The following is a 23,918-nucleotide window of genomic DNA, read 5'->3' on the forward strand; positions in this document are numbered from 1 at the left end:
ATAAAATTATTTCTTCCCCTAAAAAAAAGCCCACAAATTAGTTTTTTTATTGATTTTTTATTACTTTTGCGCGGTATCAAAATTCCAAAAAGTTTTTTAAAATTATGATAAAACCTGCAAGACAATGTTCTGAACTTCTTCTGATCATTCAATTCACAGGGGTAATAAAGTAAAACCACATCTCTCACAGGCCCATCCACTATACTTTGATCATCATCACAAAAGAAACAGAGAAACTTCTTCAGCTAACAACTACAGTACATTATTCTCATATCTGACTCACTGACTGACTGACCGGTCCCGATTTCATTTCATCCTGTTATCGCCTTTTAGCAAACCTATGTGCTACTCAATTTTTTTTCATGTATATGCACAAGCATTACTCCGAAGAGTCATGATTTGTTGGCGCTCTCCTCTCCGGCCGTCTCTGCTTTGGTGCCCGGCGGGAACAGTGCGGCAGGGGCCTGGATCTGCGCGATCTCAAGCAGGATCTTGTGGAGGGACTGCGGCTTGGAGAAGAAGGGGCAGTGATCACCGCCTTTTATCTTGAAGATGCCGTCAGGCGGGTTGTCCCGGACCAGCTTCTCCTGAGCGTCGGGTGACAGCATGCGGTCGTCGAGCGTCTGGATGAAGTAGCGGCGCACTGTGCCGTAGTTCTCCGGGGTCAGGGAGAGCTTCTCCATGATTGGAGCTAGCGGGATGGGCCTCATGGACACCGTGGCCAGCGCGATATCCTGCGATGACGTGCACGAAACTTGTTAGCAGTTATTGGAATGAAAATGTATGCCGAAGTGCTTCTCGGGTTTGGAACACATGAGTAGAGGACAATAGAGTACCTTGGAAGGACTCTGGTTGAAATATAGCCCCTTGATCTGCTGTTTGTCGAACCTGAGTCCAGTTGGTGGTTTGTCCTTTCCATTTCCATAGAGTAAAAACTGTGATTCTTGCAAGAAAACATCTGCTGATGCGAGCTGAAAAAAACAATATCGCATGAGTTGTTTACTTGACAAGAACATCAAGTGTACGAGGACACATCAAGAGAGTGCATACTTCCTCAGAGAACACGTCGAAGGGCCTCTGGCTATCCTTAACCATTGTGGCAGTAAGAAATACAGCTTTCGAGATCTTTTTCGGGCAGTGTTCTAAGGCGTATGACACACTCGCACCTCCACAACTATGGGCGACCAAAACTACCTGCATTAGTATCAACATGAACACACCGCTCAGAGAGCCAGTTCTATTTTTAGTACACTCAACAGATGCAGCACTCACCTTCTCATTCTCAGGGAGTTTATTGAGGTAATCCATTAGTGGCTTTGAGTAATCTTCCAATGTAGCTATGCTGTTAGCATCAGTGTGGTCTATGCCAGAACCAGTGAGGTCTAAGGCAACAGGATCAAGACCAGCTTCCTCCAAGAGAGAGATGGTCTTGTACCAACACCAGGCGCCAAATCCTTCCCCGTGGACAAGAACGATTTTCTTGGTTTCTAAGTTCTCTAAGACAATTTGGACCTGAAAGCGCCATTCCAAGAGGGGAAAAGTGTGAGAACTTGTAATCTGTTATAATCTGTTAATAAGGAACGCAAACAAGGAAATGGATCAAAACAATGTAAACAAGAACAAGTAGTACAAGGGCAAATGTGGATCACTCCTACCATACGGTAGGTCCAAACTCCTAAGATAAATCATGTGTAGATAACCACGTCCATGTGGAAGCATATGCCATCATTCCATCGGAAGACTTGACAACTACTCAAACATAGCAGCTTGCATGAGAATATTATGTCTATGCTTCTTAATGTGGATGTAGACATGGCTGAGGACAAAGAAATTGAATATAGTTGGGACCAAATGTTCACCAATAACACACAGTTAAGCCTTCTGCTATAAGAATACACAAAAGTAGCATATCGAGTAATCAATTAAGAGAGAACCATATAAGAAATAGGAACATGCTGTCAACTAGTGAGACAGCTGTTGAGGTCACAGTATTGTCTTGTAGTCCTAACTCCTAATGGCATGGAACTTGTAAGTTCTCCATAAATACATGACCATGTCTTATGCATGAATCAGCAAGTTGTACACAAAGATGCTTTTTTGCAATATAGTGGTATATTAGTAATCCATATACTTTAATTTTTGACAAACGAATTCAAGATTCAAGAAGCTCGGAGTGGAATAAGATATCAACAGGTAAGAACATTATTCATGAAAAAAGACTGAAGCGAAACAGCAAATATTGCTGCCCTTGGTAGATTTACATCAAGAAATGTTACTTTGTACTAACAAGATGAACAGCACCAAGTAATAAGTATAGAAAAACCCATCTTGTGTTCATAGTGATACTTTCAGAACCTCGACATCCAACTATATATTAATCTGAACTCACTGCTGATGATTAGAAATCAAAATATATGAAGAAAATGGCTCTAAAATGCAGATATTCTCCTTGCAACGAAAAGACATTCTTCGACGAAAAGACATTCTTCAACAATTCACAAGCAATCCGAAAATAGGAACCGATTCACTAGCCAAACAGCTAAACCTACAGTAGCTAGACATCAAAGAATGCAGCAAACCAGTAACTCGCAATCCTGTGGTACCATTCTGATAATGACAGAATTCTGCCGACCAAACACCTTAGACAACAGAAACGTACAACAAGATGCTCTTGCCACAATCATTAGGGCCAAATGGCCAACTGATCCTGCAAGAAACACTTGCCAATTGAATAGTTTGGTACTATACCTAACAATGCACCGATTGCAACCAACCAAACTCTACGGTTCACAGAAAAAAGGTCCACAGCTTTTTTTCAGACCATGGAAGAACAAATACTGACATGAATACATAACAAAATTGTACAATTGCATTGACACGACGAACTTGCTGGTTTTAACAATATAAGAACAAGCGAAGAATGCAGAAAGTGAATTTCGAAGCATATGAAGAGAGAGGTGAGGAGCCTTACAGCCTTGGCGTTGGCGACGGAGTCCGGGAGGTTGCCGTGGCGGCGGGAGCTGGCGGAGCCGCCGGGTCCGATGCGGCGGGACATGGAGCCCCCACCGCCACCGCCGTCGATGCGGCGCGACATGGAGCCGCCTGCGTCGAGGTGCTGGTGGATGGCCATGGCGAGCGCCTGGCGGTGCAGGAGCTCCTCCTCCGCCGGCGTCAGCTTCGCCGCCGCCGCCGCCCCGCCGCGCCCCGACCGCGCGCTCCCCATCCGCTTGCTGCGCGACACGCCGGACGCCGCCGCGCCCCGCCGCTCCTTGCGCGACATGCACGCGAACGCGTTGCCCATCGGAAGGAGAGACAGACAAAAAGAAACTGGCCGAGAAAAACAATAGTACTGGAGTAGTAGCTTTGCCTGAGGACAAATCGGCAAAGACGAGCAGCAACAGCCGACCCTGAGCCGATGAAAACTCGAGACGGGAAAAGGCTGCGAGCTGTGAGATTCAAGCAAGGAGGGGGGAAAAGGTCTCGATTTCTGGTTCGAGCGGTGTGGACTCACACAGAGGAAGGAAATCAGCGGCAAAACAAACTTCTCAGAAAGGAACGACAAACTTCCTCCGGGGAAATTTTCAGAATCAGGAGAAAGATAAGCTCGAAGAGCGAGAGAAGAGTGTCCTCTTCCTCCTGGCGTCCGGCGCCCAAAGTCGAAGCACGGGAACAGATCTGGAAGAAGAAGAAGGAGAAGAACGAGGGCAGAATTTATGACTGGTCCAAGCACCTAACTCCACATCTCCCCACACACGAATCTCGCCCCCGCAAACGATTTATTCCCCTTTCTCTCTCCCTCCTCCCTGTATCATCTTTTGGATCTTCTATACCTTACAGAATGATTCGCGGAGAAAAAGATTTAACCTTTGTTTGGAAGAGACAAAGCAGCAGGAAGAGGCTGCTGCCCTGGGCGGCGGTTTCCGGGGAATTCTGTCTCTCTCTCGCTGTCTCGTGGATGAAGAAATAGACCTCTTTCTTGTAATCTTCCTCTTGATAAGCGAGTGGACTACTCCTTTATTAGCTACTAATTTTTTCTTTTTCCAGTTAGTTCACAGACTGTCTTAATTGTCTGGTTTGACCACCACCATCAGCAACCTGCCCTCCTTCCTTCTCCTCGTTTTCTTCAGACAAAGGAAAAGAAATGTAGCAGCCAGGCTCAAAAGAATGATACCACTGTATAAAAAATGGCAGCCAAGCTTTCTTTTGATTTCCCTCTGCTTTTGTTTTTTTCCTTCAGTTTCTGACGAGAGAGGATATCCTGGTCTGCCTTTCTCAGATCCGAAGCTCCTGCCTTTGACCTTTTTTCCATATAGTACTACTACTAGCTGCAAACCCAAAAGAACAGGTGCACTGTCTGACTTTTGAGCTTCAGAATCGTCTCACTTCTTTTTATGATTGTGACCGTAGGAGGTGTACCTGTGAATTGCGAGAAATGGTGGCACCTGAACGGATCTGAAAGGGAAGCACTGCTGGAGTGAATTCGATGGGTCCGTTGAGCGAATGAATGAATGCAGAGGGTAGAACAGTGGCACTGCTGCGATGAATGAATGATGCAGGAAATGCAGGTGTGCGAGGACCAGTTTGGGGTGCGATAGTGTGTGTACATCTTTTTATCTCCTTCCATTTCAGTTATGCATATACTAACTCAAACAAAAAAGTGTGTTTTAGTAATAATAATAATTACTAGTATTTTCTCCGTCCAACAAAGGATGTTTTCAATTTTGATTAAATTTAAATGCATCTATACACTAAGTCATGTCTATATACATCTAAATTTTGACAAACTTGAAACATCTTTTGTTAGACGGAAAGAGTAGTAGTATTTCAAATGGAGATTTAAAGGTACCTACATTTAGAAATGCAAACTAATATTTGTTTGGTGGAGCTTAATATGGCTCGTACCAACAATGTTAATTACATTCTGGATCCAATTATTTGTCCAAGACATGAGACTACGACGTACTATTGACCCACATGTACTCCCTCTGTTTCAAGTTATAAAATATTCTAATTTTATCCAAGTTAGACTATAGAAAGAAAAATATACTACTCCGTGCTAACATTTACAGCGTCGCATAAGTGCTACAAAGATATATGTCATGGCGAAAATTTAGCAAAATTAATTTGAAGTTGTTGATGACGTTGGCAGATTTTCTATGAATTTGGTCGAACCAAAGAAATTTGACCTAGAGTAAAGTTAGATCATCTTATAATTTGGAACTGAGGAAGAACTAGTTAACGAATAGGTGCTGCCTTTCCTTTTCCTTTTCCTTACGATCATACGATCGGGTTCCACTATTAGTAATAACGGAATACTAATAGGTGCTGCTTAATTATTACGTACTTTTTACAAGGACACGTAATAAGACGGTGAAGAAATTGGCCGAACAGTTAGTTTACTAGTACTAGTATTCGAAAAATTGGACAGGAGCATTGTCTTCTCGTTGAGAATAAACGGATTATTAAGCGACAACATTCCATGCAACAAAAGACGAAAAGGAATGGAATACTGTCATCGATCCAGCCTCCTGTACAGGAGACATAATCCTCTGTCAAGGGATATGATTCGCCACACACCCAGCCAGACACTAATTAATCAAGCCTCTAATTTGCATGTATATGGATGATTGCATTGCAATCAATCAAAGAGTATTACTTATTCCTTTTTCTGCATGCAAACTACGAGTGCGTGCGTTGGCGCTTTACTTGATTAATTTCTCTCCAAAGGAAATTACTAGTCAAATTAAAGAAGTTGCATGCATGCTATGCATATATGTTGCTTTATATGTTCTTTCATGAGGAGGAGATTAGTTAAGATGTTGCTTTCTTCGATCATTAAAGTCTGGATCGCTTTTGTTAACGACGGGGAATTGCTTCCATGACGTACGTATATACGTAACCATCGGTTTGGTGCCAACTGCCAACGCCGTGTACCTATATATTCTCTGCTTGGTTTATGTGCATGCAACGTGTCGAGGAAATTACCCTGCGGGTCCATGAACTTGGTAACGATGTTCAGTTTCATCCATTAACTTGAAAACTCCTCAAATGATTCACTAAACTTGACAGATTTGCTCATTTTAGTCCAAATGGGCAGATTTGGGCGAAATTCGGTCATGATGGTATGTGATGTGGATCTGGCCATTCGAGTAGCCGCCGCTGAACCCATCGACGGAGTCATTCGCGTGGACGCCGCGTATGCTGGCCTAAAGTGGGTTCACTGGCGAGTGCAGCGTCTCCCCATTCTGGAGATTCGAGGGGGTTAAATAGAAAAGTTACATAACCAGAAAATTGTGAAAAGCCCCCTCACACGCCGGCCAGGTCCACGACACATGCCAGCGTGGCCGAATTTCACCTGATTTTGGCCATTTGGATTAAAATGAACAAAGCTGTCAACTTTAGTGAGTCATTTGAACAGTTTTTAAATTAATGGATGAAACTAAACATCTTTGCCAATTTCATGAACCTGCAGTGTAATTTCCTCCAACGTGTCCACCATACAACTTCTAGTCCTCGTAGTATGAATCGGGAAGAATATATATTTTGTGCTCTGTTGAGAAAACGCAAATGTGCTAAGCAACCAAGTGTTGAAATGGATTTAGCATAAAAGGAACCAACATAACTGGAAAGCTAAACCATTTCCATTATATAATGAAAAAGAAAAGCAATTCGGAAAATAGGGAACTCGTTACATTTTCTTTGATGCGGGAACTCTAAAGTATGACAAATACAGGTGTGCAAGCATCTCAGCCACCATCTTGCGCTAATTAGAAGGGGGGGGGGGGGGGGGATACCATAACTCCGTACAATAATCTCACAAGCTTTACAAAGTTTGGATTCAATTCTTGAAATTGGTGAAATACAAACATGGAGAGACAAGAAGCCGGTCATTCTGGGATAGATATTGCCGAGGGAGATCGGCGGGTCCTGGTCCTGGTGGAGCCGCCGGCGTCGAGGTCGCTCCACATCTCCCCAAAGTTCCGCCTCTGGCTCTTTTTTTCTTACAGGTGCACACGATTGTGATTCAGGCAAACACGACTTCTTGTGTTACTGCTATTGATTATGATGGTTGCACTTTAAAAGATACTCCATAATAATTGTTGTGTTTAGATGCCTCCAACACTGAAATTGGGAGGCATTTAGGTAAACATATGCTTTAAGGGAAAATAGATAGATTTCAGAAAGAAGCCTTAGTTCCAACTAAGCTTGGAGATGCCTGGGAACCCATTATTAAAATTTGTATCAGTAACTATTCTTTGATGCTTTATGTGATCTAGGAGCGAGTGTTTCTACTATGCCTAAAAGTATCTTTCATTTGCTTGATTTAAAAAATATGGTCCTTTCCCTTCCTTGAACTATGGACTTTTATGTCTTGCGGATTCCTCTAAAAAACAAGCTATTGGTAAGATTGCGGATGTTATGATTCACCTACATTTAAAATTGTGGATATTATGATTGTGGAAACATAGTACACAAGAACACGAAGCATTGCATACGCACACCAAGCACTAATGTTGCATTTATTAGAAACAAATAGAATACATCTATCCATGTCAGGCCCAAGAAACCGTAGCCCAAGGTCCCTGTCAAAACCCAGCCCAGGGTCAAGTAAGGCGAAGGCCCCCTTTATTGTTTCAATTCGTCGTTCCCATCCATTTTGCAAACTACAGACAACACAAAAGAGACCAAGAACATTCCTAAAAAAAAGAGACCTAGAGCAACATTTGTTACGTCATGACGCTCTCTCCCTCCTGACGACAGCAATGCTCCACCTTGCTGCACTCAATGTATCCTCTTCTCGTTATAATTTTTCTTTGCTTACTGATCCATGGTTGTATTTTATTTGGTGTGATTGCTTCTCCTGCCTTCACCACTTGCCTCGTCGGCCCCCCCCCCCCCACCCCCACATGACCACCCTCTACCTCGATCCCCCATTTGTAATTTTTTTTATTTTCCTTTTCTTGCTGATTCAAGCAATTTTTTTATCAGTGAAGATATTATTCGTTCCAGTCTGAAACCTGACCTAACCCTTACCCCGTTTGACGTCGATCGCCCATCCAAGCCCCGAGTCCTCGACCTGATTCGTGGGCGATGGAAGTTCTTCTCCACTTGTTACATCTACTTATCTTTGCTTTTTTTTTTTGTTTTGGATACCTTGGTAGTAGTTTTGGTGCCATTCATGTTTGTAGAATTGTGTTGTGCGGCACATATTAGTTTCGGATCTGCTCCTGAATGACGATGGGTGGATTTTGGGAACCAGTTAGATATTATGAGAAGATATCAGCATACACTATTGTTGTATCACATGTCTCGCCTAATTAATTAGCAATACCATCATACTGAGGGCATAAAGTCTTTGTTATTTTTTCTTTAACCACTTCTTCGAAATAACCAAACAAATAATTCCTTTACCGCGACATATAATTCAAAACCGCGTCATGGATTGCCATCAGCTTACATTTCTCTTGTAGGTCGAAGTCCAAAAGGAGAACGATAGCTGATGGAGGAGCATCTCGACGTCAAGGTCTTGACATGCTACATTTTTCATGGTTCCGCAGCCAATACCCTGTTATCCAGATGCTCCTCAATCTGTTATGGATCTCCCTTCTGGACTTCAACCTACATGGGAGATGGAAACTGATGGCAACCCAGGACGCAGTTCGACATCACTTTCTTGTCCCATATCGGTAAATGAATTACATGTCACGTCAAAGGGGTCTTTGTTTGGTCATTCTGAAGAAGCAGTTGCAGAGAATAACAAAACATTTATGGCCTCAATATGACGGCAGTACTAGTCAAGTGAGACACTTGATACATCAATGGTACACGTTGATAGGTTTCTCATGATATCTAACCCGTTTGCAAATTCTGCTCCTGCCTGACAAGGAGCATATCGAAACCTGAGCTGGGCCGCACAACGTACACGATTCTACAAACATGTATTGGACCGAAACTAAAACAGTATATCCAAAACATAGAAGTACAACAAAGATAAGTAGATGTATTAATAAGTAGAGAAAAACTCTCGCTGCTGATGGACCCGGCCGGGGGACGGGCAAAAAAAAAAAACACATCCATGAATCAACAAGCAAAAGGAAAACAAGGCTTTACAAACGAGAGATCGAGGTGGAGGGTGTTGTTACCACGGGCCGTGGGACAACGGTGAAGGTACCAAACGACGCAGAGCGATCAATGTCGAGTGAGCATGGTGGTCAAGAAGCTGAGCGGTCGTCAGCGGTTAGCACCAACAAACGTAACTATCTGGATACCAACAAACCCTCGGAAAGAAAAATGGTGGTTAGGAGCTCTGTTTTTGTTTTACGGTTGTATAAGCTAAAACGACGGGAAACTTCCAGCTCAATACCACCATCCAAGCGCACTTTTCTAGCGGAAGAGGTATTATTTACACGGACTGTAATTTACACCGGTATTGGGTATCAATACGGCCATCCAAGCGGGGCCTAAGTGATTGGTCGGGAAAAAAAAAACATGTCTTGCAGTGGGAAGGAAGGAAGTACTCATGAAAGCGGTGGTGTAGGCTATGAGCTATCCCGATCTATAGCATGAGTGTTCAAATTCTCGGTAGGGCTCAACGAAGACCTTATACAACGCTAACGGCCCCGCTCATCAGGGCTTGTCTCGGATCGGGACCGACGGGCCATGATCTCCATGAAGACGAGATTCGTCATACAGCGCTTCATCCCCATGATCTCCGACAACATATTCGACAACACGCCTATTAATTTTTAGCCCTTATAATTTCCAACTTTTAATTGTTTGCAGAAATACAGAAACTCACCTCCCAACAACGCACGGAGACAAGGGTGAAGACGGCGCACTGATCAGGGCCCTCCTGGTGCCCGACATTCCTCTCCTTCCCGCGCGGTTGCGGATCCACGACGACGGATCCACGGCGAGTCGTTTTTGGCAGCACGGATCTGGCCGATCCGGTCGATAGGGAGCCCTGGCAGCGTGCATCTGGGCCGATCCGGTCGATGGGGAGCCTTGGCGGCGCAGATCCGGACTCCTCCGCCAAATAGCGTGTTCCACCTCTTGGGAAGAAAGGACGGCGCCGGGTGCGAGAGAAGACGGGCGCGGAGGCACGAGGATTGGCAGGGTGACGGCGCGGCATGATGAGACAAGGGCGACGCCGGCACGAGGATTGGCAAGGTGATGGCGCGGCATGATGAGACAAGGGCGACGCCGGCACGTGGATCCGAGCCCTCCTGGTGGCCGGCACTCCCCTCCTTCCTACGCCGAGGGGAATCCACAATGGTGAGTTAGTGGCGGCGCGGATCTGGGCCATTGGGAGGCCCTGATGGCGCGGATCGGGCCTTCTCCGCGGGAGTTGCGTTCCCCCGCACCGAAATAAGGCGGGGGCGGCGGCACGGCATGCCGAGACAAGGGCGACGTCATCACGCAGATCCGAGTCCTCCTGGTGGCCGGCACTTCCCTCCTTCCCGCGCAACGACGGATCCACAATGGCAAGTTAGCGGCGGCGCGAATCTAGGCCTTTGGGGACCCTGGCGGCACAGATCTTGCCTCCTCCGCGGGATGGCGGCACGGCATAAGGAGAACGCGGTGACGGAGCACGTGAGGAGAGGAAAGGGGTCATCAATGCAATGAGAGGAGATGGGACAACCTGTTGTGGGGGTGAGGGGGGGGGGCATATGTGAGAGGGAGAGACAGGGAGCCGGTAGGTGGGGTTGAAGAGAGGCGAGGCGCTTCGGGGCGAATCGTCTGCCTATTATAAAGGTAAGGCCGCAAGTAAAAAAAATGCTTAATAGATTTAAGATTATATACTCCCTCTATCCCATATGAAGTGACTCAAATTTGCCCAAATATAGATGTATATGTGCCTAAAAAGCGTCTAGATACATGTAATAAAAAATCAGTTAATATGGGACGGAGGGAGTACATGGTAAGTAAGGATGGAGATGAAAACCACAACGGGGCGGCCGAAAACATTTCCGTTTTTTCTCACTCAAAGTTTTCAACGTTGATTTCCTTCCATGTAGCATCGGAGAATCCATGTTCTTAGCAAAGTTGCGATGTTTGGGGGTCCTCTGCGAAAATTTACACCTAATAATAAAAGCAGTAAGGTTTGGGTTTCGTCGGTCGGTGCAGTTTTGCATTTTAGCCGTTCGTTTTTTCAAGAATCAACACGCAGTCCAGGTTGCGGATGGAATTGGGCTTTTCCTGAAACAATAGGGTTTTTCTGCAAAATTTCCTGTCTCTCCTACCGGCTGCCGCCCTGTCCTCCCCATCCCGTCGCACCGCGGTGCCACCTCCCACTTTGCCTCAGCCAATGCCGCCGCCACCTCCCGCTTCGCCTTGGCCAACACCAAGGCTAAAATAAAATACGCAGTAAACCATTGAGATTTCTTGCCTCTGTTCTCTTCTCCCTTCCCTTCCCTTTTGATCCAGCGCCCCCAATCCCATAGCCCAACAGATCCGGCGGCCGCCCCATCCCCTACTCCGACGCGCCTCTCGATCCCCTGCTCCGGTGCCTTCCCACCCCCAAGGTTCAGCGCACCGCCTAATCGCCATGCTCTAGCTCCTGGTACTTGGTACTACGAAGGCGACGACAAGCTCTCTGTGCGGCACAGGAGGAGGAGACGACCGAGGCATGTGTGGCTCCAAGAAAGGACGGCGGCGGCCCCGGAACGCGGACGAGGTGGTCGCCGTGTATCTACATCTATCTACACCTAGTAATAAAGGAAATAGTGTTTCCTTCATCGGTCGTCGTCCATCGCACGATTTGGGCTTCGGCCTGGGCGCAACCCAATTGGGGAGATGCTGAGCCCGACCTCAAATCCGCACGCGCGCTGCCAAATCCGCTGCTGCACTGCCTCCCCGTGCCTCCGGTGGCTCCCACGAGCCTCCGGATCGGTATTGTTTCTCTTCTATTTGTTAGTGTAGGACGTTTATGTTTAAGAGTCCGTGGCAACGCATGGGCATCGTACAGTAATCTATTACTATCTATTAAATTGGAGTCGGTGGTGATGGGTGGGCGCCGTACGTACATCGTCCCAACTCCCACGCGGCCCTTGCACGCCCGCCCTCTCCTCCCCACACGGCCCGATCCGCCTCCTTCTCACAAATCCCGTTCCAAATCCTCCTCACAAGTCCGAGACGATCTGCCTCCTCCTCCGAGACGATCCAAGCAGCGGCAGGATCCCAGGTTCCTCCACGATCCTCGCACGATCCGTCTCCTCACGGATTCGAAACGAACTCGAGCAATGATACAAGCAGCGGCAGGACCCGTCTCCTCCACAATCTGTCTCCTCCTCCCACGAATTCCAAATCCGAGACGAACTCGAGCAATGGGATGCCATGGAATCCTCCTCAACGATGACAACAAATATGCCTGGCGGTCGGCGACCCCCGGCTTGCACGGCGACAACTAGGGCGGCGCGAGGAGAGGCTCGAGGAGGACGGGGCCGCCAGATCCGTTCGGGGGTGGTCGGCGGCGGCCCGGATCCGGTCGGAGGGGATGCGGGCGGCGACGCGAGCGGAGCGCGCAGCAGCGGCCGCGCGTGCACGAGGGGAGCAGGGGGGTGGCGGCGCTCAGGGTAGAGGGGAGGAGGCGGCGGCTTGAGGGGAGCAAGTGGGTGGCGGCGCGCCGGTCAGAGGGGAGGAGGTGGCGGCGGCGGCTCGAGGGGAGCAGGTGGGGGGCGGCGCGCCGGTCAGAGGGGAGGAGGCGGCGGATGCCCGAGGTGAGAGGCGGCGCGCGGGCGACACAGAGAGGGAGGGAATCGAGCAGGGTGGGTTGGGGAAGGAGACAGTACGGGTTGAGATTTTGGACTTGATCACCTATGTAACGGGTAATCCGATAATCAACGCACCGAAATAGTTCCCGCGGGAGTAATCAGAAGTATTGAGAAGTACTCGCCAATCACCATAAAAAAACTCTAAATTTTTTTGGAAAAGAAATAATTGTGTTTATGCGGCATTTTGGTTCCGTAGCATCGTACGGGTACATCTGCTTAGTATATACGTAATATCTAAAGAAGATTGTACTCCCAACGCAAGTGACGAATCGCCGCTAGAAATCGTCCAGGAATTCATGGCTTCTGGCAGGCAGGCAGGCAGGCAGCACACGTGTATGGCGTTTGGAATTGGAGAATGCCATGTAATCCTTGTGCTGAAAAGAGAACCGGATTCAGAGTAGTATCTGTGTTTATGCAAGTCCTAATTCGACTAGGACACAGCAGTCACCAATCTCCTTCTTCTCTGTACATCAACCAGCAATGGAAGAAGGAACTCACATGGGGTCGACGCCGCGGCTCGGAGAAGAAGACGACTTGGCATACCACGACAACGTCGAGGAGGCTTCAATCTGGCCGGCCTCGCTGCACCCGCCGCCGCTCCCCGCCGCCGCTCCTCCCTGGATCCTCCTCGAACTCCCCGCCTACCTCACAACCCTCGGCGGCGCCGCCGCCACCACCGCCAGATCCAGGACCAGGGGAGGCCACGCCATCGAGGCCACCCTTTTCCCCGCCGCCCCGCCGCTCCTCTACCACATCCGCGTCCACTGCCCCGACCTCAGCCCCACGCGCTTCGCCGCCGAGCCCAGGGTCTACGCCGCCGCCGACGGGCTCATCCTCTTCGCCGTCGCCATCGGCCACCGCTTCCTCAGCAGCAACCTCCGGATGCTCGACTACTTCCTCTACGACCTAGCGCGCCCCTCCCTCGAGCTCCTCCCGCACCCTCCTGAGCCGCCCGGGCTTCGCCCGCACCCTTTTAGCCAAGCCGGCTTCTTCGGCGACAAGCTGGTCGCCCTCCTCCGCTTGTGCCACAACGATGAAGAACAACTTATCATGCGTCCTCACGGCCCCGTTCGCAGTGACTACATCATTGCCATCCTCGTGGGCCAAGAAGGCAGGGCCTTCGACCTCCACCGCTACAGATCCGATGCCGGGGCCTGGACAAGAACCAGGCTGCAGCTCGCCGCCAGCGTCAACACTCCCCTGGGCGGCACCTTCTTCTCGCATTACACCGACAAGGTGATAACTCTTACTGGCGGTTTCGTGGGCTGGGCAGACCTCAGGCGCGGAGCCATCCTTTTCTTGGACGTGCTGCTCGATGACCCACAACCCCACTATGTGCCCTTGCCGCCGCAGCCCATGACGGGCAACTGCGACGCCCTCGTGGCACAGGACATTGCCGTCGTCGACAAAGGTTACATCAAGTTCATCGACCACCGGTACAACGACGATGCCTCTGATCATGGCTGGACGGCCACCACATGGACCAAGAAGATCGCTGCCGATCCGTGGAAGGAAGAAGAAGGTTGGTGAATGGTCTGCGAGCTCCGTGCTTCTGACGTACTAGTCCCCAACTCTATGCTGCCGCTGCTGCCGAAGCCCTTGCAAAGGCTTAGAACGGGACATCCTGCAATCAACTTGCAACACGACAATGTCGTCTACTTCATGTGCAAAGACAGACTCCGAGATGACGATGCCTGGATGGTCGCCATTGACATGGCCAAGAAGAAGTTGCAAGGAGTCGTTCCGTTTTGTGCCGGGAGAACGATTGCCATCGATCGCTCCTATGTTCAACTCAGGCTCCCTGGTGATCATCCCAAAACCGCCCCAGGTACTCTAAAAATTGATTCATTGGTGGTTGTACCTTGAATTATCTAGTAGCTATTGTTGCCTAATTGTATATTATTATTGAGTTCTCCTTCTTAATTATTACCACCTGTACATACGAACTAAACACTTTAGGTGGAATGCTACTAGTTTCACTTTGTTTTCGTTTTGTTCATTGATGATTAATTCCTTTTTATTGCTAGCTAGCTACTCGCAGTCCTAAAGCATGTGCTGTTTTGCTTGGTGCAGGTAGAATGAAACGACCTGGGGTGTTCTCTGCCGGATCCTCCAGCAAGAAGTTGAGTGTGTCCCCTTTCCAAGATATGTATACAAGTTAGGGACAACAACGACATGGACTTGCAACAAGCACCCAAGTCGTGGACCTTTTGGTAATCGGAGGGCCTATGCTCATGTCTCGCTGTTTCATCTCCTACTATTGCTGTTTCATCTCCGACTAGTTCAGACAGAGCTTCTGCCTGCGCAATAGAGCAGCATAGATCCGTTGTGTAAGGTTATTTGGCAAGGCTAATAAATTAAAGCAGCATAGATCCGTTGTGTAAGGTTATTACAGTATTCTCTATGTGGTTCATTCAGTGTCCAGGACTCGTGAGAAATAGAAGAAGGAAAAAACTTTGTTCATCATCAGAAGTTGTTTAAGGTTATTGTTGTGACATGTGTGTTGCCTTTTCTTCAGTTATATAAGCCAGTCGCTTGTACCATATGTGTTTTCATCCTCTTCGAAGTTTGCCAAGGAATTCAATTGCAAATGATTCGCCAAACATGGGAAATTCCAGAACTTTTGCCATGGCAACAAGAAATTTCTTGGTTAACAAAATTACGGCGGACCAGTGTTCGTTCCGTAGCTCGACACACACGGAGCGAGTATCTCGTGTCGTTCGCTTTCACCTCCGCCGATCCCTCCTGTCTGCTAATAGACCAGACCGCATACATCTTTGTAGCAATTTTTCAGATAAACTACACTTCTTTTTCTTTTGGAAATGAAATGGAGGCAATGTCGATTACAGATTCTTTTTCTTAACTTAGAAAAAAAAACAAATTTGTATTATATTCTGCCCTTCGAAAAAAAAAACTTAGACTTGCTCATGGGCTGGAGGATGGGCTAGACCAAGGAACGAAGCCCAGTTACCAGCGGCTGCGCTCCTTTGCTGGGCCGGCCCGTGAAGCCCAACTGCCCATCAGGGAGCCCAGGAAAGCCGAGCTCCCTCACCTCACCCTTGGGTTTTATATTTCAATTCATCTCGCGCTTTCCATTTCACAATTCGCAAACATCACTCGCTTGCTTCCTCACGCGCTCCTCGACCACGAGCGCCCCCCTCCCCCTCTCTCTCTCCTCACGCCGGCCATGATGCCCGCCGCCGACCACCCGGCCCGCCGCCGCGGCGGACCCCGCCCAGACTGCCCCCTCTACCGCTTCCCCTCCATCCCCGCCGCCCCCCTCCAGCGCTCCCCCCCCTCGGTATCTTCCTCTACTTCTGCTCCCGATCCCCTCTCCGATTTCTGTTTTTGCTTGCTGATCGATCGATCCATGGTTGTGTTTGGTTTCTTCTTCCCCAGGACGGCGCCTCCGCTGCTCCGGAATTCAGTAGTACCGGCTCCTCCGCTCCCTTCCCCGCCAGCGCCGCCCCGTCGCGCATGGTAAGTGAATTGGTAACGCCACCCGTGCTTCGTAACTTGGTTGTTCCGGATCTGCTCCTCGTCGGTCGATCTGGCTCGATTCCTGTTGGATCCGGCCCCGGTTGCTGCGTTAGTTGCTGCCCTGCCACCGTGCTTGCCGTGTGAGCCCGTGGCAGAGCAGAGGGGAGACGCGATCTGTTTAGCTGGCTTATATAGCCATACACGCCACACGGGGCACGCTGACACGCACATGGGGAGGGTAATTAGAGGGAAAAGGCAGCGTGGCCACGGGAGGATAATGGGAGGGCGAGTGGGTTTGGAGAAGATGAGAGTGGTATAGCGTGTGGTCCGGGCTGAGGAGGGAGCTAGGAAGTCCATGCCTCCATGGTGAAGGAGGCGGGGCGGGAAGCCGTTGTTTTGTAGGCGACTAACGGTCGTGGCCGACTGTCATTCGCCTACCAACACGTGGGAAGGGTGAGCTGACCTATCAAGGCAGGAAATGGTTTCTTTGTGCGCGGGAAAATTCTTGTTTTCTTTTGTTTTGAAAAATAGATATGGGCCAGAGGCAATCAGATAGATTTTTTCTCTTTATCGGGTATTTCCATATAGGACTTTTTGTAATAAAAAAAGTTATAGAAAAAAGGAAAAAAAAACTTTTTTTCGAAAAAGATGATCAAGAAAGCAAAAGTGGTTCTTATCAAACCGACAATAAAATAGGAAACAAGGATAAAGTAAGTAGACCCGACTCCTTGAATTATGCCTCTGTCCGCTATTCTGATATATAAATTCAATGCTTGATCAGTTATCTGGCTTATATAGCCACAAACCACATGGCACACACTGGCACGCACTTGGAGGAGAATTAGACGGAGAAGGCGGCATGCGGCCATGTTCATTTATTCATATAGTTATGGCAATCATTCATTAGTTATGGCATTTTTGTTTGTTCTACTCAAAGAAAATTGACGCGAAAAGGGCGATCTAGTAAGCGGCGTGAAAAGTGAAAATCATGATTGTGGCATTTGGCATAAATGCTTAAAAAGGTGACAGTTTTACATATTAGCCCAACAACATTTTTCCTATGCATTGTGAAGTTTGCAAAGATAACAAGGGGAATAAGATCAGACCTAAGGAGGAGGAAGTTCAGGGTGGGGGTGGCAGGAAGCGGTTGGTTTGTATACGCAGCTTTTCAGATCTTTGATATTTCTCACGGTTTTGCAGCCAAATGCTGGACTACCTAGAAGGGAGATGGAAGCTTCTTGTTCGATAATTGCACATGAACTGCACGCTGCTGCAAAGAAATCTTTGTTTCATCATTTCCAACAAGCAGTCGTAGAGGAAATCATGAAAATTTTATGCCCTCAGCATGTTGCTAATGCTAGTCAGGTGAGACACCCGATACAATAATAAGATATGTTTCTTGTAACATCTAGCTTGTTGATATGCAAATAAGCGATAGCTAACTGATATTACAATTTACAATACTTTTGCATAATTTAGTGTACATATGTTTGCAGGAACCAGCAGATCCTATATCTGAATCTATGATTAGGAGACAACATGTTTCGAAATTGACTACAAATGAAGCAGTTATTCCAGATGCCACTGAGGATAACTTGCCTTACTTGGCACTTGTATGGCCAGACGGGAATCATGTTTCTCTGAAGAAACTTCCCAATTATCTTTCGGTACAAATAAAAGATTTCTTGGACAATTCAGCTCCTGTAGCGAGCACTCAGAAGGCCAGCATGAGTGAGGAACATTTTTCCTCTAGTGATGGAATGAGGGGTGAGATTTAGTGTTCTTTGTTTCTTCACTCCTTGTGTAGTTACTTCCATTGAATCTATTATGCATCTTCCTATTGCAGAAAGCAGGCCACATCATAAGAAACAGAGGAATCTGATTGATCAGGAATCACCTACCAATGCAGACGCGTTCCCCACAAGTCCTCTCAAGAGAAGAAAATTTGGAGACATGTCAAGTCAGGCACCAAGTGAGCCAAATCATCCGAAAGGGAAGCATCCAATTGATCAGGCATCACCATCCAACGCTGATACTTTACCCAAAAGACCGCTGAAGAACGAAAAACGTACAAGGCTGAACATGGACTTGATAAACACTAAAAAGGAAAAGCGCATGAGTTACGACAGAAAAAAGAAAATGTTCCTGACTTCATGCAGATCAAACGGTAGCGCGCGGACTTCCATTGATGGATTGCAGTGGCGTGAGTCGTCACGAAAAGCCACCCAAGAGGAGAAAGACAGGGTTAGAGGATGGAAGGCTACAAAGCAAAGTCTGAGCATCATTACAAAGCGAAATCTGGAGGTTGAGGCCCGAGCTTCTCGCGCAAGAGTGCGAAACATGTTGGCGAGATTTGAATGTCCCCAGCTTGTAAACTATATACAGATGAAGGTGGTGAAATTTCTTGCATGTCCATTTTTATTTCTAGCTCTGTGTTTCAACAATCACACTTTTTTTTGCATAACTTCATAGGCTAGGAGAAAAAAATTGCGTGTTGAAAGGAGCAAGATCCATGAGCTTGGAGTTATGGCTGTTACCGATATTATGAAGGGAGAACTCATTGTGGAATATATTGGAGAACGGATGCCCAAGTGGGTAAGTATGCAACATCCATTCAATAATCCCTTCTTGAATGCACAAAATTCACGCAAGAACTTACGTTGTCTATCCCCTGCAGGTTGCAGATCTACGTGGACTTCGATATGAGAAGGCTGGTAAAGGTGACTATTTCTTCAAGATTGATGCTGGTCTTGTGGTAAGAAAATATTTAGATTTGTGGGTTTCTCATTTCTGTTTATTCTGTTTCTGCTGGGTATCAATGATTTTTCAATAGTATCTTTGCTTATTTTATCATTGCTGACTAAACTGTATGTTTGTGGAAAACGTGACAATGAATTACCCAGTTCTTACACTTCACAACAATATCTAGCTTTTTCTGGAAGAAGTAACAAAATGTGTAATTTGTATATGTACCTTGTAGTTCCATTGACTTGTAGTGGGAAGAGAGGTTGATGTTGTTCAAAATTAGTAATAAATACATAATAATGAAGTGAAAGGTTTATATGATCGATTGACCACCTGTTGGCTGGTTAGGATAGATAGACTTGTGATGGATAGTGATGGTAGCTATTCAAGCTCAACCTATATCAACATTTAAACTTTCTTATTCCTGGAGTGCACATACCTTGTACTTGTCTCTTCATGTGGACTACATGTGCTCTGTTATCTTATGTAGATTGACGCTACTTTGCGGGGTGGGATCGCTCGATATATCAATCATTCTTGCGAGGTATGAATTCTGTTCAAGAACAAACGATTGCTGCAAAAAGTACATATGTTCTATTCAGTGCTAGACTAGAAGTACATGACTTGCTAAACAATTACCTTTTCTTTTTTCTGGTGCAGCCAAACTGCGAGACGCGAGTGATCCTTTCCAATGGACAGAGGAGAATATTCATTTACGCAAATCAGAAAATTAAGGCGGGTACAGAGCTCACATACGATTATAAATTTCCTTTCGAGGAGAATAAAATTCCATGCTCATGCGGTTCAAAGAGGTAAACTTCCTGTACATACCTATATGGTCACGGTGTTTGCTTCTATTTTTTGTACTCCCTCCGTCCGGAAATAAGTGAATTATTTCCGGATGGAGGGAGTAGTTTTAATTTGGAGGTGACCCTGTTTCACATTAAGCTCTTATTTTCATAAACTCTTCATATGATCATAAATCTTCTTACATAAAAAAGCATGTGACCAGTTTGCTAAACGTTTGAAGACCTGATTAGCTTGTTTTATCTTTGAATTTTTCTGATGATACTGGCTGCATGCCTTTTCTATTACTCTCTATATATTGCTTTGGCCCCTGATCTTTATGTTTTTTAGGTGCCGCAAGTCAATGAACTAGGAAGTAGAAATGACAAGGTATGTTGATGAGTAGCTGCATGGTTTGTCTTCTCTTGGTGGAAGTCTACTTTGATTGATTTTAATTTCTAGTGTTTTGGGTTGTTGGTTGTATATATGGGGGTGAATTCGATTGTCTCCATACCTGTTTATCTGCTTGATTGTATTACTGAATCTAAGATCCTATATACTGCCAAGCTGCTTGATGGTTTCCACAAATATGCTGGTGGTGGTACTAGGCCAGACACATGCTTTCCATAGGACATGCTCTAATCCTTGGCTTTTCAAACTTCCGAGTAATCAAAGATATTATCAATTCATCATGTTTAGAGACCTACTGAGCTCTTGGCTGCTGCGATAGTAAGATACAGAGTAGTTCATAGTTGCAGTACCAGTACTTATTTGTGACCAATTGACCCGCTGAGAATGTGGGTACACCATATCATAATCAATAGTTGCAGTACCAGTACTTATTTGTGACCAATTGATCCGCTGAGAATGTGGGTACACCATATCATAATCAATATCTTTCTCTTCTTCATTTGATACCTTTTAGTTTCAACTTCAATAAATGTCAAGTTTGGGCACTATCCAGTCCATTGAGAAGCTAGGCTTTTGAGTATATGTGGGCAGTCAGTCTCCTCCCTCATGCTTGAGCAATAAGTTAATAGCAATTTATTTGTTGGGCATGGTTGATATGGAAATATAATGTTTCTCATCTAATGGCTGCTTCCAGCATATTCCTGTTTTGTTCCTTGTTTGTGAGTCTAACTATAATCTGATTAACCATGTAGGTTTCACTGGTGGCTTCGAGTAACTCAAGTTCATTTATAAATTGGCCACTGAGCTTACTAGCAGGTTCTCTGATTTTAATAAAGCTGGCCATCATGATGGCCTTCCCTAAAAAGAAAACTTTGCAGATGGGTTTAATGCACCCTAAAAAACTGTCATGGACAAAGGACATTACATGTTTTATTATCGTGTTTGTATGTACTTGCAGATTATACTTCTATTTTCATGTCGGTGATCATATGGTAATATGTTTACACCACATGGTAACATAAAACAGACATTAAATGATATTGTGGCAGCTTATCATGCATGTGTTTAGGCTATTAATGGCTTCGCAAATTGACATCATTAGCCTTTTTTATACAATAACTCAAAGTAACATCAATCATGAATGTAATTGTAATAGCCGCGAGTGCTGTAGCAGCACTGTTCACGTGGGTGTGGTGTTCATGGAAACGTAGCACTATGGTACTATCCATGTGAATCCATTGGCAGTGGCAGCCTTATCGCTAGTTATTAGTGGCTTAATCCTCCATATCGATTTGAATTCTATCGTATCATTATGTTTTTTGTGTGCATTATTTACGTCTACACCTAGTCTATTAGGAGCCCCTTATAAATAAGAAGGCATTTTATCCTGTTCGGCTTCGTTAAGCGAAGAAAGAACAAAGAAGTATTCCTCAGTCTGCTTTTCTCTTTTTACTAGTGTCTCGTCCACCTTCTAACTCGCCGCTCAGACTATTTTGGCACATAATAATTGCATCTTTATAGGCCCAAGGTTTCTGCACAGCAAGTCCCATAAATCGGCTCTAAAACACAATACCCTTCTAGTTGAGCTGGGAGCAGTACAACAAAACTTCATGTAATGAGCACTATAAAGAGACTCCATGGCCATGGGTATGTTTGGATGTTGGTGAAAATCTACCCTACCAACTTTTTGGTCATGGCGAAATAATTGATCTTTGTTTGAACGGTTGGTTGCCGATACCTCTTTGACCACTCTAAATCATTTTCTAGCCAACTCATTGGCAAGCAAAACCGTAAACAAAGTTTTGGCTAGCCAAATGTTTGGTACGGCGAGGTTGGGCTCAACCCAAACATTTATATCTCCTTCTAGATCACATTCTGGAAGATAAGTTATATGATGAATATGGCGTTGCCCGTGGGAGTGTCCACAAACCAGTTTGAAGCAAGTATTGCTGCATATAGCGAGCACTATATCACTTTCAAAGTACCTGAGTTCTGTAGAATAAAAAAGGGCTATGAAATGTAGATAGCAAAAATGGTTGGAAATGCTCATTGTGGTTTCCAATCATTGGTGTTCAAAAAGACAAAACTCAAACGTTGTAGAACCAAATGCCTAATCTAGTAGCTACCAATCTACCATAGCCGAGAATATCCAGAGATGAACCCGCAGCCTTTCTAAGTAATGATTATAACACAAACAAAATTACTTGATGCAAGGGTATTTGTTATCTTGATCCTTTGATAACCAAGGAACATGACAGAACTATCGGATGAATGAAATTACTGGGACAAATTCATAATTAATGTGCAGTTTCACATTCGCAGCAGTCCAATTAATTGGAATGCAGTCCAATTAATTGGAATTGGTATTTGATCTAATAAATAAGAAAATACTAGTTAGTTGTGCATTTTGGAAGCCTGTTGATCCTAATAGACAAATACAACTCACAGTTAATTAAGGCAATTAACCGTTCCTAGCTGTCAAAGCTTGTAACATTCCCCAATATTTGGATGGTTATAATGAAACTTTTAAATGCCATTCGATTTTTCCCTTTTATGGACTCAATAAGCATATATCATTGATATGGTGGTTTTCAGTTAGGTGTGCAAAATCGTTTATTTAATGTTTTCCTTTTCTTTTGGCGAGTATTAAATGGTTGTAAAACAGGGTGGCACTGGCAGTTATTAGACTGGTGTTTCCTTTTTACAAAACTATGATACCATGAAGATGTTTCACATATTCTCCTCAGTGTGAAAACTCCATTTGCTATAAACAAATCTGCTTGCCTTATTTGTCGCATTAAACATGCATAGAGATATAGCAGTGTCAATACAAGATGGTTTCCAAAATAATGACTGCTAACTTGCTAAGTGCTAACTATCAAATGACAACCAGCATGGCACTTGAATAATCCACCCCTTTCATGAGCACTTTATTTTTGTGTATGGTTGATGAATAAAAGCCTTCCACTAAATTTAAGGTACCAGTAAATTTGCAATGCTATAATAGTATAATTAGCGCTACTTGATTTGCGCAAAAAAAATATGGTCAACTGCCGATTTGCCAAGAAAAGAACAAATATGGATATGAAAGGAATTTGGAATCAGACCAAACACACATGTAATCATTGACCAAAAGTTTGGAAGTGTTGACTCAAAATGTGACAGACACTTCTGCAAGCATTGACAAATAAATGTCATTTGTCCTTTTTCACATCTAAGCAATAATGATTCTGTTGTTTGGCAGAAAAAATGTGACATGTGTAACTTAGTTCATGTGTGTGGGTCTGTCATCATTATTTTGATAAAAACACACACTTCTAATTGCATGATGGTACATTTCTGAAAAGTGCATCTGCTTTATAGAAAACAATATGGGGAGTTTGTAACGAACCTACTCTGTTCTTGCAGGTACATAAAACTATATGGTTTTGGTGTCCATCTTCAAACTTGCAAATCCGTCTAGTATGTGTTCCATCCCTTGCTTGCCCCATCCTCTCAAATTTGCATTTGCAGAACTTAACAATATCAAGCCATGTATTCTTTTGGTTGGTTTTGTACTCTATGTGACCCTAATAGCTTGCCTGCATGTGGACATCTGCCATGAGCATAGGTATCAGTTTCTGATGGGAAGCCATTAATTGGTAAGTCAAACATCAGGATCGGACAGAAATATTTTTTTTAGCTGTAGGACAGAAAGGTTTGGAATAACACAGTCCAGAAAGG

At 45.4% G+C, this 23,918-nt stretch overlaps 3 protein-coding genes across 3 annotated transcripts; 2 read left to right on the plus strand and 1 right to left on the minus strand.

Annotated features, from left to right (window-relative positions):
* Positions 1-124: 124 nt before the first annotated feature.
* On the minus strand, positions 125-4,054 carry LOC100832566 (putative methylesterase 14, chloroplastic). The gene is made up of 5 exons (XM_003573234.4): positions 2,972-4,054; positions 1,273-1,512; positions 1,051-1,194; positions 837-971; positions 125-734 (listed from the first exon to the last, which is right to left on the minus strand). The coding sequence occupies exons 1-5, from the start codon at positions 3,299-3,301 to the stop codon at positions 393-395; spliced, it is 1,191 nt and encodes a 396-aa protein (XP_003573282.1). The 5' UTR covers positions 3,302-4,054; the 3' UTR covers positions 125-392.
* A 9,010-nt stretch (positions 4,055-13,064) lies between these two features.
* LOC104584013 lies at positions 13,065-15,270 on the plus strand. Its single transcript, XM_010238097.3, has 2 exons — positions 13,065-14,601; positions 14,847-15,270. The coding sequence occupies exon 1, from the start codon at positions 13,254-13,256 to the stop codon at positions 14,301-14,303; it is 1,050 nt and encodes a 349-aa protein (XP_010236399.2). The 5' UTR covers positions 13,065-13,253; the 3' UTR covers positions 14,304-14,601; positions 14,847-15,270.
* Positions 15,271-16,120: 850 nt separating this feature from the next.
* On the plus strand, positions 16,121-23,576 carry LOC106866357 (histone-lysine N-methyltransferase set1-like). The gene is made up of 10 exons (XM_024460690.1): positions 16,121-16,253; positions 17,454-17,618; positions 17,750-18,020; positions 18,100-18,644; positions 18,726-18,848; positions 18,931-19,008; positions 19,489-19,542; positions 19,659-19,810; positions 20,136-20,174; positions 20,948-23,576. Exons 1-9 carry the CDS (start codon positions 16,251-16,253, stop codon positions 20,155-20,157), a joined length of 1,413 nt encoding a protein of 470 aa, XP_024316458.1. The 5' UTR covers positions 16,121-16,250; the 3' UTR covers positions 20,158-20,174; positions 20,948-23,576.
* Positions 23,577-23,918: the final 342 nt, after the last annotated feature.

The sequence above is a fragment of the Brachypodium distachyon genome, chromosome 3 (assembly GCF_000005505.3).
Source record: "Brachypodium distachyon strain Bd21 chromosome 3, Brachypodium_distachyon_v3.0, whole genome shotgun sequence".
NCBI lineage: Eukaryota > Viridiplantae > Streptophyta > Magnoliopsida > Poales > Poaceae > Brachypodium > Brachypodium distachyon.

What these genes read in the sequence shown, in the direction of transcription:
- LOC104584013 (XM_010238097.3), top strand. Translation starts at nt 13,254, where the DNA reads ATGGAAGAAGGAACTCACATGGGGTCGACGCCGCGGCTCGGAGAAGAA.
- LOC100832566 (XM_003573234.4), bottom strand. Translation starts at nt 3,301, where the DNA reads ATGGGCAACGCGTTCGCGTGCATGTCGCGCAAGGAGCGGCGGGGCGCG. An exon ending in AACTCCCTGAGAATGAGAAG is followed by an intron (nt 1,195 to 1,272) that starts GTGAGTGCTGCA and finishes ATACTAATGCAG; the next exon opens with GTAGTTTTGGTCGCCCATAG. An exon ending in TCAACCAGAGTCCTTCCAAG is followed by an intron (nt 735 to 836) that starts GTACTCTATTGT and finishes ACGTCATCGCAG; the next exon opens with GATATCGCGCTGGCCACGGT.
- LOC106866357 (XM_024460690.1), top strand. An exon ending in ATGTTGCTAATGCTAGTCAG is followed by an intron (nt 17,619 to 17,749) that starts GTGAGACACCCG and finishes ATATGTTTGCAG; the next exon opens with GAACCAGCAGATCCTATATC. An exon ending in TAAACTATATACAGATGAAG is followed by an intron (nt 18,645 to 18,725) that starts GTGGTGAAATTT and finishes ATAACTTCATAG; the next exon opens with GCTAGGAGAAAAAAATTGCG.